At 53.2% G+C, this 16859-nt stretch overlaps 1 protein-coding gene across 1 annotated transcript; it reads left to right on the top strand.

The window, feature by feature from the left end:
* The first annotated feature begins 11198 nt into the window (after positions 1–11198).
* Positions 11199–15593, top strand: LOC118622241 (collagen alpha-1(III) chain). Its single transcript, XM_036249580.1, has 2 exons — positions 11199–14285; positions 14412–15593. Exons 1-2 carry the CDS (start codon positions 11199–11201, stop codon positions 15591–15593), a joined length of 4269 nt encoding a protein of 1422 aa, XP_036105473.1.
* Positions 15594–16859: the final 1266 nt, after the last annotated feature.

The raw sequence follows: 16859 nt of genomic DNA, 5'->3' as shown, positions 1-16859 counted from the left end.
GTGAGGAAACCAGGCAATAAAGCTCTCACGCCGGCACCCGCCTCTTTCTTCTCTGTGGTCTGCAGCCCTCACACTCTCGTGGGTCAGGTCCACCTCGCAGAGAGGCCCGGGGGCCTGCCCCACCCGGGATTGCTGATAAGGAAACAGCTGCTCCCTGTGGCCCATGTTTCTCACTCTGAGAATCTCGAAAAAGAGAACACTTGCTCTTGTTAAAAATAACCTTGGACACTATCTTTTCGATGTAGCATCTGGTGTGAATAAAACAGCAGTTGGTGACTGATGTTTAACACGGCGCTTTGGCGGCTTCGCTGGGGCCTGTCTGGTTGATGGCAACATTCTTTTCATTGGACGCTTGCCTCTGAGCATCGCCAGGCGTGTCCCAGCGCCCTCGGGATGCTTGCTCGCAGACACTCAGGTGTTGAGGCTTCCTGGGACCACCTGGTGCCCCCCAGGCACCCCACCTCCCCTTCCTGGTCACCACGGGTGTCCTGGGCTGTGGGAACAGGACAGGATATGTTTTCAGTAGAATTCATCACTTTCCATTTCTTAGGAAAGTGTGAAGGCTTCCACCTCTGTTGTTGAAAGAACCCACGGGCCATTGTCTACTAAGCATATCGCACCAAAGTGTTTTTCACGTCAGGTTTCTGAATAACTAAACTAACATTTGCTGCTACTGATGCTTTTCAATCAGGAGAGGCAGAAAGACAGACAGAGTGGGTGAAGGGTTCTCATCACTCGCCTCCGCCACTCAGGGTCCAAAGCAGGATTAGTGGGTGTGGAGCAATTAACTGAGAGTTATTTTCCAGGAAAAGAAACCCAATTAAGGTAAGTCGACACTTTTCCCAGACGTACATAGACAACGGCTTACTGTTTTGAAGTGATAGCTCGTTTCGCCAGCTCCCCCTAAAAGCGGCCCTTTCAACCCTGCTGTGCAAAAGCAAAGCAGATCTGAAGTGAGTGGAGCACACATGGGTTAGAAGGAAGTCACCTGTTCTCCATCTTATTGAAGATTTAGGAGAATTCGATCCTGGTAAAGAAAAATTCACAAGCATCATGAAGTGAATGAAACGGTTTCCCCACTTCATTTTCCTACTACAGGGCAGTCCACATGTTGAAAAGAAAACCAAAACCACAACAAGTAATGAATAGTGCACCTCCTTGAATTTTTAAAAATATAATACTTGTTGATTTCATTTTTATTATAAAAGTGACACATACACACAGCTTCAGAAATCCGAATGCCACAGTGGTACATGTGGAAAGCAAGATCCTTTCAAACTTCAGTCATGACGCCTTATGTCTCCTTCAAGAAATTTACTCTACACAGACAATCAGGAGTTTGTGTGTGTTGCATACTTACATTTGTGTGTTGTACACACACACACACACACACACACACATGATTTATCTCTACAAATAAGAACTATGGTATTCATAATTGTTTCCTTTGGCATTTTTCACTTAACTGGGTTTTTTAATATTTTTCAATATCAATCATACATATATCTACCTCAGTCTTTTTTTGTTCTTGTAATCCTCACTCGAGAATATTTTTCCACTGATTTTTAGAGAGAGTGGAGGGAGGCAGGGGGGGAGAGAGAGAAATATTGATGTGAGAGAGACATATTGACTGGTTGCATCCGGCACTCACCCTGACCGAGGTATGTGCCCGTGATGGAGAATTGAACTCGTGACCTTCAGTCTGAGGGCCAATGCTCCAACCGCTGAGCAAGCTGGCCAGGGCATACTGAGGTCTCAGTCTTTTTAACTGTTGCTTTTCATTCCATTCACACATGTGCCATAGTGTATGTAATCAGACCCTGTTGATGTTGTCCTTCAGTCGTTTGCATTTCTTCAGTGGCATTTGTAAACACTGCTCCTGAGGGTCACTTCAAAGTGTTGCTTCCCCATCTCCTCCGGAAAGAAATTAAACTTAATCTGTAGCACAGTGACTTTTCATTCCAGGATGCATTTTTTTTCTAAAATTGAGATGCACTGTGTATTTTACTGTGTCTGATCATTTAATTGGCAGCGTTTCTTTTTCTTTTCTGACACAAAGTAACAGTAAATCTTACCATCAATAGCACATTAGATCCAAGAACTCTGACGTTAAACACCACATGAAACCACAGCCCCTGTGAAACATCAAGCATGGGATGTTATTACCTCTTACTCCCAGGTGACAAGTAAGGATGACTGAGAGGCAGTGTGGGTCCTGAGAGGTGACCTGCCATACCCCATATCTATAGCCCACACCCCTTTATTCATGGTCCCATTGCCGGCACAGGACACGGGGATGTGAGGTCTGAATCTGGGACGCTGGGTGGATAGTGACCATAGCTGGGAAAGGTCATGGCCATCGGGAAAGGTCTGTACTGTGGCAGCAGCCACTTGTGTCCCAGGGACAGGCACACAGCTCCCGTGGCTCCACTACTACAGGTTCCCTGCAATGCTCAGAATTTTTCAGACTCCAGGTTCATTTTGAATAATTCACGTCCCCACACTCTTTGGTTTTGCATTTAGATTTCAAACCATTTTTTTCCCAATATGTTTTCCCAATATGTTTTCATTCTAGAAGCCAGGAATGAGGTGAATTTGGCAGATAGTGTTATAGCTCTCGACAGCTGGTGAAACCCATGCAGGGCTTAATCCCTTGACCAGATCAGAAAAGCCCACTCAGGAAGTCCCGTGACCACAGTGCAGTGCAGACCTGCCTCCGGCCAGTTCTCTGGTGCCACCCACCACTGCTGGCTGTGTTTTCCCTAAAACTGCATTTTCCTTGTAGGAGATACAGAGATGGGTACCGTTACTACCCTTGTTCTGGAGAGATTCAGGGGTTGGAGCCGTTAGTGAACGGGGAGTGGAATTTAACCAGCCTGTCTGGCAACCCAACTCCTAGCTCTCTTTTTTTCTTTTCGTAATCCTCACCCGAGGACATTTTTCCATTTATCTTCAGATAGAGAGGGAAGGGGGGAGGGAGGAGAGACAGAGACAGAGAGAGAAACATCTATGTGAGAGAGATACATCAATTAGTTGTTTCCAGCACAACCCCGACCAGGGCTAGGGACCAACCTGCAACCGAAGTAGGTGCACTTGACTGGAATTGAACCCACAACTCTTTGGTCCACAGGCCAACGCTCTAACTGCTGAGCCAAACTGGCCAGGGCCCAACTCCTGCCTCTTAACCTCCGGGGGCACCCTAATTCAGTGAGACATGATGGAAGCCCCGAGTCCTCCAGGGAGATCCCTCGGTGAATTATGAAACCTCAGCATCCTGAGCAGACAGAACCGGGAAAATGGATCAGATGTCAACTAATGGAACTGGAAATGCCCAAATTAATGTCCACTCCAAACATCTGAGTTATGAAACTCCATCCCAAAGCCCCTCTGAGGGGGACAACTTTTAAATAACAATGCAGGCACTGTGACTACTTTCCCGTGTTGACTTCCAGTTTTCTTTCTTTCTTTCTTTCTTTCTTTCTTTCTTTCTTTCTTTCTTTCTTTCTTTCTTTCTTTCTTTCTTTCTTTCTTTTTTGTTAATCCTCACCTGAGGATATTTTTCCATTGATTTTTAGATAGATGGAGGGAGAGAGAGAGAATGAAACACTAATGCGAGAGAGACGCATCAATTGATTGCCTCCCGCATGATTCCAACCTTAGCCGGGGACAGAACCTGCCACCCCCATACATGCCTCTGACTGGGAATCAAACCCCTGACCCTTTGGTCTGCAGGCTGACATTCTAACCACTGAGCCAAACTGGCCAGGGCTATTTCCAGTTTTCAAGTAGAAATAAAGTGTAAGCACCCTCAGAATATTATGGGGTAATCAACATGGGAAGGAAAATGGCGGCCTTGAGCCTCTGGTGGTTCCTTGTTCCCGTCACTGAACGGAGCCAGCAACAGGAGCTCATGCACATGCTCCAGAAAGAAGAGCGGCTCTGGCACCAAGTGCTCGGCCATGACTTCATCTAGATGGGCACAGCAGACACCGTGACGGTGCCCAAGCTGCAGACAAAAAGATGATGCTGGGCTCACAGCCCATGCCAGGCCCAGGCGCAGCATCTCTGCCCCACAACGACCCCAACCACCACACTCAACCACGGGCACATCACACAAGGAGGGTGATCCGAGGAACAGGGGCCTTTCTCTGGGCCAAAGTGCACCTGGCGTAGACAGCCTCCTGTCTCACATGCCTGAGCAAACCCAGAGCACCTGTGTCCACCCCGGCGCCAGGCACTGGTAGGGCACTGCTGGGTCCCAAATGTCACCGCTGACCAGGGCTCGTCTGTGCTTTCAGGATCTTGGAATGCACTTGTCACCCATGGCTTTGCTTCCTTCCTGTCCCATCCTAATTATTTGTTTTCAAGTACTCAAACACATAAAGAGTTACAAAAATATCTTAAAGAATTCCCATGTGCCCTTTACCCAGCTTCACCAACTATTAACACGGGGCTACATTTGCCTTATCATTTTCTCTCCCTCTTACTACACACGGAGATACACACACACACACACACACACACACATATACAATTACACACAGACACACAAAAAGAAGTATACACTTATACACAGATGCACAAAGAGAGGTGGATACACACAGATACACACAGAGGTATACATACACACAGAAGTATATGCTCCCACACAGAGAGGTCCACACAGACACAGAGAGGTGTACACACACACACACACACACGTACACAGCAAGCAATAGCTGTGCTTAGATGTGAGAAGAGTGTCTCAGGAATGCTCTGCTCACTTATTAAATCTCAGGGCCTGGAAAAGTATTCAACACTTCAGGGCGCCTCAGTCAGCTGGGTCGAACAGACACCCCTTTATTCATCACAGCCAGGGCCATGCCTGTGAGGTTCAGTTGTGTGACCATGGGGTACCCCAGCCCAAATGGCCACCCACCATTTTTTAGCCAGATTTATTTCCAGGAAAATATAGAGGTTCCGGTTTTCTAACTGATTCATTGGTGCAGTTACAACTGTTCGCTTCTTAGTCACTAACAAAAATATGAAGTAGTCAGCAGACACTTGTTCTTGCTGTACTAGAAAAATAGTCACTGTTAAAACGATGCTTACAAATTATGATTAATAGTCAACATTAGAACTGACCTCATGAGCTCACTGCTGTAATAGCCACAGAGCTGGCTCACAGCCGCCCACCCCTGGTGAGGGACGTGGTGCCCCAAAATAGGGACCAGAGAGTCCTGTGAAAGAATTCACCCCGCCCACACGTGCATGCTCCGATTCAGTGACTTTGGGGGTGCCGAGGTCCATACTGTCACCCCCTGGGGGATACCGAGAGGCCTCCACAGGAACAGTCGCGGGGAGGGGCTGGTACAGCTGGGCCACGGGAAAAGGCTCCCGAGCGGGACATCTGAACTAGGTTGTGAAGATGACTAGAAGCTCGTCAGGAGTGCAGCTGTTCCAGGCCAGAAGGCTCAGCGTGGGCACAGCGTGGAAGTGGGAAGGAGCACAGGCGGCCGTGAACAGAAGTTCAGGGGGCTGGAGCTCCGAGGAACAGGGTGAGGCAGGGGAGGGAGCCTGAAGGAGGTCCCAGCTGGGCGAGCGGCGCTGCTCCAAGCTGGGGGCACACAGACTTGCAGTCCGTCAGCCCTGGCAGCGACCTGCAGGGTGGACCAGCGCCTCCAAACGGGGCCCTTCCACAGGTGTTGTCTGAGTACCCTCACTGACCAGTCCTTGCTGGAAGCCCTGGGAAAAAGTGGAGAACAAAATGAGTTCCTGTCCACGTGGAGCCTACATTCTAGTCGGGGAGCCAGACAAAAAATACATGACATGTATGAAACTGCACTTGAATCCCAGAGTTATACATCCTCCAGCGAGTTACCCAGGTGACGTGCTGGACAGCACTGTGAGTTGTGTGCTCGGGGAGTGTCCTCAGGAGGGGACATGTGAAGCCCTGAGGGCTGCACCAAGTGGAGGGAATAGTTTGAGAAAAGGCCCTGAGGTAGGAATGAGCTGGGAACATTCAGTGGCCAGTGGAACATAGTACCAGGAGGGGTCAGAGGGCCAGATGGGCCCTTGAAGAGCAGGGTAGGGTGTCCCTACAGGGAAAGCAGGAGCCCAGCTCAGTATTGATAGTGGATGTGGCCCAGGGGCTATTGTGACATGGACATTGTGAGAGTACACTGCACAACTGCCCTGCAAGCAATCCAGTGTCTGCCCTGGCACACGGGTGGCCCCCGGAGACCAGCAGGAGAAACAGTCATAGGAGAAAGGCAGGCTGACCTCGAGGGTCATTGTTCAGTTCATAGTGGTTGTTAAACACAAATGGCTTATTGAAGGAGGTGCCATGTCCCTTCTCTTATCACAGTCCCAGGATATTGTCCTACATCTCATACACTCCATGTGTCACCGGCTCATGGGCAAGGCAGGCTTGGCAAGGCAGGGCTCACCCAAAAAAGAACTTTATGGTCCTGGTTAATCTCCTATTCCTTGGCCCATAAACCTTAGCAAAGCATCCTGACCTTCTCTAAGAGTAAAAACACTTCTTAGATGATTGTGAAAGCGTTTCGGAATGTTTTGAAACTCTACCCGTGGGCTGATAGGTAAAAGCCAGTTGTCATGTATACCTGGGGCGGCTTGGAGCGTCTCTGTGACATTGAGTTTTTGGTGGCTGTTATTGGGATGCAGAACAATGTTTAGAAAACACAGTGAACTTCATAACTGGCTCACAAACTCACACGTGACGTGGAAGCACTCAGCTGGCTGGAACAGCTAAAGTGCTGTAGGATGAGTCTCGTCCCGATAACATACGCTGTCATTATGGCAAGTCGCCGTCGTCATGAAGGTGCACCACTGCGCTTCCCAGAACACACAGATGTTCAGCATCGAAACCACGCTCGGAGCGTGTGCAAGGTGGCGTCCGGTTACTAAGAGGTACCGCAGACTGACGACAGAGTAACATAAAATCAACATTGAGCTTCACAGACTCTCCGATTCGCCTCCTATCAAGACAGGAGGTGGACAGGAATTTGATGTCAGCTCCATTCTTCATCTTTCTGTTTAGACTGTGGAACTCAGGGGCCTGTTGACAAGGTACATGAAGTGGCGGATGACCTCATACGTGGCTAATCCTTGTGGCCTTTATTAAGACAGCTAAATGTCCCCAAAGCACGTTGTCAGTTCTCTGAATGACTCAACCAGCGAAGTCATAAAGATGATTGAAATGACCAAGTGAGCAAATGACTCCAAGCTGGGTATCCGTCCGGCAATGTGACTAGGGAGTTCTGGAAGCTTATTCCTACCAAGGACCGGGCCAGGCTGCTTCTAGGCCCCTCCTGGAAAGTGGGGTCCCACGTGATGTGACGACGGCAGACTCTGGTGCCGAATTCACTGTCTCTGCTGCTGTAACCCGTCCCGTTCAGCTGGCCTCTCCGTTCGTCACCAGCAGCATGAGAGGCTGGTTGATAAAAGCCAATGATGATGCAGGAAGCGGCACGTTGCTTAGATGCAGGTGCGTGATTCAGTCCACAAGCGCTGACTGAGGACCGGCCATGTGCAGGCACTGAGCTGCGTGTTTGATCCTGTGTGAAGAGGCTCACGTAATACAGCAGAGACAGATATTAATTAGGTCAGGAATTCAGCTGGACTGTGATGCGTGCTGCAAAGAAACCTTCCGTGGACAGGAAGGATCCCCTTGAGCGGTGGCTTTTACGCGGAGGCCTAAGCAAGGATGAAGGAAGGTGGGGGTAGAGCTGCACTTGGGAGCGGGCGGGGCAGAGCTGTGCAGGTTCAATGAAGGAGAAGGAGTTAGCACAAGGAGAAGCTTGGGTCCCAAGGGCCTCGCTGAGACATTCACACTCAACTCTAAAAACCACTGTCTGGATGCAGCCTTCACGGGCCGATTCAGAGAAAGGAGCAGGCAAGAGCGGAGCCGGAACAAGGCCATAGGATTGCAGAGCTCAGCCACGAGTGGCTGTGGGGTGTGGGAGCCAAGGGTGACTCTGTGGGGTGGGAGGTGCCATCTGCCAAGGCAGAAAAAATGGGAAGAGATTTGGGGTGTGAACGGGGTTGAATTTCAGCCATGTGTGGTGTACCTGTGAGACCTCAGGTGTCCTGCCAGTCACTGAGATCTGGACAGTCCCCAGGGGCGATCCCCACAATTCCATGAAGCTGACAGCGACCACATCCCAGTTCTGCACTTAGCCCTGTGATCCTCAACAAGTCACTGTCCCCAGGTTCAGCTTCCCAGATGTGGGAGGGGTACAACCACCCCTAGGAGATGACGAGACACAGGGAGCTAAGCCCGGGTGAGTGGCAGAAGCGCTCACCCGCAGGCACTGCAAACAAGCCCAGAAGCAGTGAATGACAGAGCATCCTCACGAATTCCGCTGAGTCAGCCCAGAGAGGCCCACTGTCCATGTGCCTCTGGGAAGCACAAAACGCCACCAGCCAATCAAGCTACCTACCAGGTCATGATGCCACCGATCACTACGCTCATCTTATTTCTGAGATGTGAAATGTGACAACTCTCAGATCATGGATGGAGCACCCGTGTTGAGCAGGGCTTTCCCCCCGCACCTCAGCACTCAGCCATGAGAAACAGCCCCCACCTCCTCCCATCCCTAAGGGGTCCTGGGCCAGGTCTCTTTCAGGCTGCCTTTGTAGGTTTGGGAGAGATATATTGAGGGCTCTGGAGGAAGCCCCTGAAATACTTTGGATCGGACCACTGAGATTCTGGTGTTGGCTGCGGACAGCCTGCCCTCTCGGACCTAATCCTAAGGGAGAGAGGCTGTCACTTAGACCACCTGGGGATTCAGGGAAACAGAGCGGTGTGATGCAGGTGCCACAGAGAGACGAGGCGTGAGGCCCGCTTCTCAAACAGAGCACGCGGCCCCAAAGGCTGACACAACAGCATCGAAATCAGACTGCTCTTCTGTCTCCCCTAATCCCCATCGCTGGTCCAGGACCCGTGAGTGGTCTGGGAGGGCTTACCAGTTTCGAGAACATAGCCTGGTACCTTCCTGGGTGGGCTCGCTCCTCCTGCCAGGTCTGTGATCACCCAGCCGCTCAGCCTTGCTGGTGCTGGAGGGCGCCGTGCGGCCTGGGGTTGCTGTGCAGTTGTTATTCCCGGGCCGAGCTGGCCAGCACCACGCCGTGGCTTAGGAATGGCTTCAGATGCTGGTTCTGTTTTAGAAGCCTAATCCACCGCTTTGGTTCTCCAAATCCACAGCTGTCTGAGGTTGGGAAAGATCTCAATCTATGCCAGTGGTTCTCACACTGGGGTCCCTGGGCAGCAGCATTGGCCACTCAGGGAACTTGTTTGAAAGGCGAGTTCTTGGCCCCCAAAGACACACTGAATCAGAAATTGGGGCTACCCAGCCCTCTGGGTTTAACGTGTCCTCTCCGTGATCTGAGGACCTCTAGTGTCCGAGAATAACTGAAGCAGTTACTTTCTGTGTGAATCCACTGCCTGGAGGTGAACTTGAGGTTGTCAGGGAGCCAAAGGAGGCAGAACTCCAAAGTTACTTTTGCCACCCTCTCGAAATGCTCTGTATTGGGATGGATTCCCAGGCACTGGGTGATGTGTGGGCTCACCCAGTGGGCGGGGTCAGATTGCCATGGGATCAATCATCTGTGTCCTGGGGGTTGGGCTATCGAGGGGAAGGGCGGCGGTCTCTGTGTGTCTGTGCAGTTTCTTAAAAACACAGCCGGGCCAGTCAACATGCAGTTTTGCAGCATGCACTTCCAACTGCATCACGAGCACGTTCCTGCATCAAATTATTTCCCCATAAACACGGACGTGCTGTTATTTAAGTAGCAGGTATTAGACATTTAGGATATTTCCAAATTTTTAATAATATAACTGGCTGTGAAGACTTTCCATGCAGTACATAATCTCTGCCCTACATCCTGATCATCTCCTTGGAATGAATTATTAGAACGTGTAATGGCTAGGCTGTAATTCTGGGTCCAACTTTGCAAAAGGACCACATGGAGAGCCCGGAGGTGGTTCTGCCCCACCAGGAAGGACACTCTGGCTTGACAGTGTAGTAACAGATGTACCCCTGGGTGCCAGCCACTCAGAACAGAGCCTCTCAACCTGGATGAGAAATCTGATCATATATCAGAAACCCCACCCAACCCCAAGAGAGCTTCGAGGTACAGCCTGTCAGTGGCTGGGCTGAGGTGAAGGATGGTGGCATCCTTGCCACTAAGGGTCTCATCGGGAGAGAATGACGTGGGCTAATGTCTTAGGCTGGCCTCAGCTTCAGGGTTTCTCTGGGAGCATTCTCAAAAGGGTTCAGGAAGACAGGCCCCAGTGGTGACCCAGCCCCTCTCCCTTCACTCTGGAGCAGAGCCCCCTCCCTCCTGCTCCAGGGCTCCCCATCCACTGCCCAGGTGCTCTGCCCCAGTGACCCCCGCCCAAGGCTGAGACTCCTTGTACCCACCCAGGACCGGTGTACTTATGATCGCTCTCAGGGGCTCGCTTTGGGATTGAGTCAGGATATAACTGTGATGTTAACTTCATTTCTCATACTTAAAGTTAGAGATATGCACAGATCCGCAGAGAATATGTTTTTTTTTTATTAACATCATATATATTTTTTTAAATTTTTTCTTTATTGATTTTTAGAGAGAGAGGAAGGGAGAAGGAGAGATAGAAACATCGATGAGAGAGAACATCGATTGGCCACCTTCTGCGTACCCCCCACAACCTGGGCAAGTGCCCTGACCTGGAATTGAACAAGTGACCTCTTGGTGCATGGGTCGACCTTCAACCACTGAGCCACACCGGCTGGGCGAGAATATAAATTCTTTAAGCTCGCTTTTTTCCCATTGATACAAGTATAATATTGTCCATTATAAAAACATTAAATACCTTTCCCATGCAAAGTAGTTTTCCGAAATGCTTTTACAAAAGTATTTAATGTCAACTATCCAAAGCTCTTAGGAGAGTATTAGGTCCGCAATGATTACCAGTTAACAGAAACGGGAAGAGTGACCCCGAGAGGTGATGGGTCCCCCTGCAGTGGAGTGGCACTGGAATACAGGTCCCTGGCTCCCACTCTTCTGTCCTTTGTCCTGGGCTTCCTGGGAATCTGAAATGAAATTGTCCCATAAGAAATGTTGTATGGAGCACCTCGGAAAAAACGACAATAATATCTGTGGTGACTTGTTTCCCCTACAGCCCCAGGAGTGTCAAGATTTGCAGTAATAAGATGTCCATTGAAGCCCAAGCCCTGAGGAAGAAGGTCGGCAAGGTGACCTGCGACCCAGCAGTCCGCGCCATCCTCGGCAGCCTGCTGCTCTACATCACCCACCATGAAGACGGGCCGCAGGGGCCCCCTCCTGCTGAGGGGGCAGAGAGCCAGGTGAGCCAGAAGCCGGAGCCCCAAGACGCCAGCCGGCGGCTCACACATTTCCAGCTCCTGCGGGCCAAGTTCATGGGCACTGGCCGGGAGCACTGCCTCAAGAAGACTCGGGAGGTGGGAAGGCTGATCTTTAAGGACAAGCAAGGCCCAAGCAGGAGCTTGGTCACTGCCACCATCAATAAGCTCCTGGAGAAGACCAGGGAAGGGGCCGACAATTCAGCAGGGGGCCAGGAGCCCTTCTGCAGTGATAAGCCCCGGTGGGGCCTCCCCTCCGGGAAAAACACCGTGAAAAACATTCTGAAGAAGTTCTTGGCCGCAGAGGAGAAGGAGGCTGAGGAGAAGAGGCTTCGTGAGACGTCTCCTGCAGAGCGGCCCAAAGCTGCCAGGGGCCTCCTGCCAAAGATCATGGGCAAGAAGGGCTCGGTCCTATCCAAACTGCGGGAGAAGTTTGAACAGAGCAGCTGTCTTTGCTCAGAGGCCAGCGTGCTGCTGCTCCACACAGAGGACAGAAAGAAAAAGAACCTGCAGAGGAAGAAAATGCACCGGCCCGAGACCCGTGTGCTCTGCACGACCACCTTGGCCAGCACTTGCATCAGGATGCCCCTTGCCCGCTTGCTGGCCTGCTCGGCAGAGCCCATGCCAGCCTTCAGCATTGCCACCGTTGTCTGTGGCCCCAGGAGCTGGCTGTCGCACTGCGCCAAACTCAAACACTCAGAGCTGCGGCGTGTGCCCCCGAAAGAAGCAGGCAGGCCCCCCACCGCAGAGGAGACGGTGCCTGGTGGGAACAAAACACCAGGACAGGAGCTGTTTAATGGAGGGCCCTCGCCATCCTTGATACAGCAGGCCGCTGTTCCCAGCCTGGCAACAGTGTCGGCACGTGCAGGGCCTGAGTGCATGCCCGAGCCAGCCTCCTCTGCTGCCTCCCAAGGCGGTGAACCCCTTCCTGGCCCGGAACCCAAGTTATCCTCACTCGAACCAGCCAGCCCAGGACACGCTGGGGTGTTGGGAGGTGATAGGATGGGGGGCCCCCAGGCAGGGAGCTCCACAGATGATACCCAGGGATCAAAGAGGGCAGGAGCAGGTGTCTGCCCTGGACCCACAGGTGAGGGAGCAGAGGAGGCTCCTCAGGTGGACCTGATGGTTTGCAGTTCAGAGGAGGAAACAGAAAGAATGAGTTCAGACTCAGAGCAAGACCCTCTCTTTGCTGTTCAGAAGAGCTTCCCAGAACAGAAAGTACCAGAACACATCCCCCCGCTCCACGTGCCTGCAGCCCAGGCTGCCCGGTGCACACAGCTGGCCTTGGAGCCTCCGCAGGTAACGGTCAGACTTCCGGTTGTCCATGAAATGCCACTCCTTCCTGTCACACTGCAGAAGACATCGGACAGTGCAGACCAACCTGCTCCGGTTTCGGGAGGAGAGCGTGTGGTTGGAAATGCACAAGCGCTGTTTCCCACTGTGACAGAGAGTAGAAGTGCCAACGTGGCCGCGATGGGCGTGAGCGAGGCTGTGGGGACGCCCGGGGGACTCAGCACTCCTCCCCAGCAGGACTCCGCGGCAGGCCTAAGTCTCGCACCACTGCGGGGTGCGGCCAGCGTGGATGGTGCCATCCCAGAGGCAGCTCAGACACCGAAACCACAGACAGGTCCCCCTGGAGGAAAAGAAGACCAAGGCAGCTTTGGGGATTCAAACACGCTTGAGAACCATAAGGATGTCTCAGGACAGGGTGTTTCTGAGCTCAGTTATGAGAGGCATCCGCTGCCAGCCTCGGAGGAAATGCGGGTCCGCGAGGAGGGCACCCCGTCACATGACTCCACAGCTTCGGAAACTCGTCCGGGAGGAGACAGTCGCTCTGCTCCTGGCGGTCAGCAAGAGCCATCTCCCAGCGAGGGAGACTGGACAGGCATCCCAACACTGCTGGTGGCCCCAGTCAGGGATTGGACGAGGTCTACGAGTGTGACCACAGTGGATAAGAACATCCTGTGTGAGCAAGAAGAACACAGGGGCGCACCACTGACTGAGTCCGCCCAGCCCCTACTGATGGCCAGCCATGACCGTGGTGAGGACAGACCAACTTCTTTAAATGAAGGCCCCAACCTAAGTATCAAAACCCCCAGACAGGGGACAACCACAGGGTTCACCAAGAGTCACACAACATCAGCACCAGGTAACACTGTGAACCCCGAAAACGATACCCCTGAAAAGTGGAGCGCTTTGTGCAAGGGAGACTTCAGCTCCTTGCCAACAGCTCCCAGGCTTGTAGCAGAGGGTCTCGGTCATGAACTCAACCAACACCTCGTCTCGGCACCAAGTGGGCCCGTGAAGCGCCCCAGCAGCAGCGCAGCGGAGGGCCACGTTGGCGAAGACTCGGGGCGGCACCTGCCTGTGACTTTGGGATCGCTGACCGCTCTCCCACAGGAGGCCGCCGGCCCCCAACTCGCGCCTGATGAACCCGGGCTGGGGGTGGCTAATGCACCGGCAGCAAACACAGCCAGTGCCACAGCAGGAAGCAGAAATACCGCGGCTGAGCGAGCAGGTCCTTGGGGGAATAACGCCAAGTCCCCGGTTCCCACCTCAAATCACCGCACGCTGCAGGGTGGTGGTGTAGAGAGGCCTCCACACCACAGTGTGGACAGCCCACCACTGTCTTCTGAGGAGCCACAGGCCAAGGATAAGGAGCACATCATGTCTGAAAAGCAGCTTCCTCTCGGTGCTGGGGTTTCCCATCAGTTTCCCTCAGTGTCATCCACAGTAGCAGAGGGGGCACCCCAGAAGTGTCCTGACCTCCAGGCACACCTGCTGATTCAGTCCCGTACACAGACTGCTGTCGTGGAGGAAACAGAGGTTGGAGAGAGGCCATGGGCACAGGCAGGCCTGAGGGGTGGGGAGGAGGGGGTCTCAGGGCCTGTGGGGCCGAGGGGTCCTGGTCAGAAGGGAGTAGCTCCTTCGGACCCAGAGAAAATCAGGCCTGGAGAGAGGCCATGGGCACAGGCACAGGCAGGCCTGGGGGGTGGGGAGGAGGGGGTCTCGGGGCCTGTGGGGCCGAAGGGTCCTGGTCAGAAGGGAGTAGCTCCTTCGGACCCAGAGAAAATCAGGCCTGGAGAGAGGTCATGGGCACAGGCAGGCCTGGGGGGTGGGGAGGAGGGGGTCTCGGGGCCTGTGGGGCCGAGGGGTCCTGGCCAGAAGGGAGTAGCTCCTTCGGACCCAGAGAAAATCAGGCCTGGAGAGGGGCCCTGGGCACAGGCACAGGCAGGCCTGGGGGGTGGGGAGGAGGGGGTCTCGGGGCCTGTGGGGTTGAAGGGTCCTGGTCAGAAGGGAGTAGCTCCTTCGGACCCAGAGAAAATCAGGCCTGGAGAGAGGCCATGGGCACAGGCACAGGCAGGCCTGGGGGGTGGGGAGGAGGGGGTCTCAGGGCCTGTGGGGCCGAAGGGTCCTGGTCAGAAGGGAGTAGCTCCTTCGGACCCAGAGAAAATCAGGCCTGGAGAGAGGCCATGGGCACAGGCACAGGCAGGCATGGAGGGTGGGGAGGAGGGGGTCTCGGGGCCTGTGGGGTCGAAGGGTCCTGGACAGAAGGGAGTCCCTCCTTCAAACCAGAAAACTGCGCTGTTTGACTCCGAAGAGGCTCAGACACAGCCCTGGGATGACATGGAGGGAGGTGACACCGTGACCACTGAAGTGAAGACTCCCTACCAACACGCTGAGAAGGGTCCAGAACACCCACCAGGGCAGTGGGTGCAGACTGTAGAGGATCCCTCAGAGCAACACGGTGTCCCCACTGAAGAGAGGCAGGGGCGCCCGGCACAGGCCCAGGCCAGCAGGACGGCACCCCAAAACTTGGCACAGCCCACAGGCAACTCAACAGTGCTGGCACCGATCACAGGTGCAAGTGGGAAGTCCCAGAGATCAGCCCCCACGGGCAGCCAGGGTGCACCGGGGGCGCCACAGAAGGAGGGAGAACACCACCCTGAGGTGACCAAGAGCTACATGGCCTCCCGCCCTGAGCCAGCACCGGGCTCCCCAGTGCCCATGCCCGAGCCTGGGGACTGCCGGATGCCCAGTGCCCCGGCCCAGGAAGGGCTCCCGGACATCTCCAGGGCAGGAAGAGACACATTGGGTCTTGAACATCAGAGAAGGTCATCACACCATGCGAAGTACAAAGCCCAAAGCTTTAGTGACCAGAGGTCCTTTGATTCCTTTAGAACAAAAATCATCAGGGCCAATGACACGTTCGAACTTCCAAAGTGAAGCCCCAGCTTCTGAACCATCGGCACATCTATGGCACAGTTTCTGCTCTTCATGAGGGTTGCAGACTGTTTTCCTGCCTCCAGAGGAGCTTTGATTAGTTGTTCCCTTTCACTCTTCCAGTGACTGACCCCAGGAGGAGGAAGTCCCAAAACTAAGGACGCTCCTGCCTGACGTGCTGCGGAACTCTGCACCGTTTTCTCAGTGCACCGGGGCTTCTCCGGAGAGTTGAACAGCGAGGACGAGGAATTGACCAGGCAGACCAGGCCCTGTTTTCCCACGGATCCGTCCTTTATTGTATTTGAGGCATCTGTACTTGGAGTTTATCCAAGCACACACTTCTACCTTTTCACAGAGCAGTGTTGCTTTTAGCACTTTAAGGTTTGGTGCTGAACTCTGCACGTGTCTCCTCTTGGGGGACGCGGCCAGCTTCCGTCTGTGAGGACACTTCTCTCCTCACGATTCATCGGCAGGCGTGGATGCAGCTGGCCTCAGACTGTGGCCCCTGCCTCACTCAGACACCGCCTGCACGGCCCCCTTGACATGACTCGGGCAGGTGAGTCACACACAGAGTGCCTGGACTCAGGGCCCAAGATGCAAATGCAGAACCCAAACCCGAAAGTCCTGACGCATTCTGCAACAAGGTCTCAGCGCTTCAGTTCGCCGCAGCAACTCCCAGGGGATGGCCCAGGTCCATGCTCTCCACCTGGCCAGGGTGATGGTCAGGAAGATGGAGTTAGGACACTGGGAGCCGGGCTCTCGCACCTGTCCCTGTTTGGGAGAGCCTGCACCGGGGCCTGGCTGGGTCGGAGCAGAGTCAATGACAGCGGAAGATGAGGATGCAGAGCCATCAAAAGGTCGTTTTCAACACTGTGTCCAGGTGCACAAGCCCAAGGAAGCTTTCATTTGGAAACGGGTGTGGTGAGGAAAATAAAATGTCACACCGGCTCCATCTGTCCCGGTCGTCACAGCAGCCTCCTGGGGTCTCGGGTCCTGCTGAGAGGCTGGGCCACGCCGCAGGTTAGTGGTGTGAACGCCAGGCTCTCTCGTCCCGGTGTTCCACTCCTGGAAAGCACACGAGTGTTTTCTACCACTGCCCGAGATTTACATTATTCTAATTTATTTCTAGTCATTAAGATAATGCCTTTTCGGTCTAGAATATTTGAATATTGTATAACAGTATAAGAAAGGAAATAAAAATCGCCGATAATCACATTACCTCAAGATACTTTTTGTTACTACCTTGGACTGTTTTTTCTCTGAATGCTT

This window comes from Molossus molossus, unplaced genomic scaffold, assembly GCF_014108415.1.
Source record: "Molossus molossus isolate mMolMol1 unplaced genomic scaffold, mMolMol1.p scaffold_m16_p_9, whole genome shotgun sequence".
Lineage (NCBI taxonomy): Eukaryota > Metazoa > Chordata > Mammalia > Chiroptera > Molossidae > Molossus > Molossus molossus.
The sequence above is the reverse complement of the archived record's forward strand: the minus strand, read 5'-3'. Positions and strand labels throughout refer to the sequence as shown.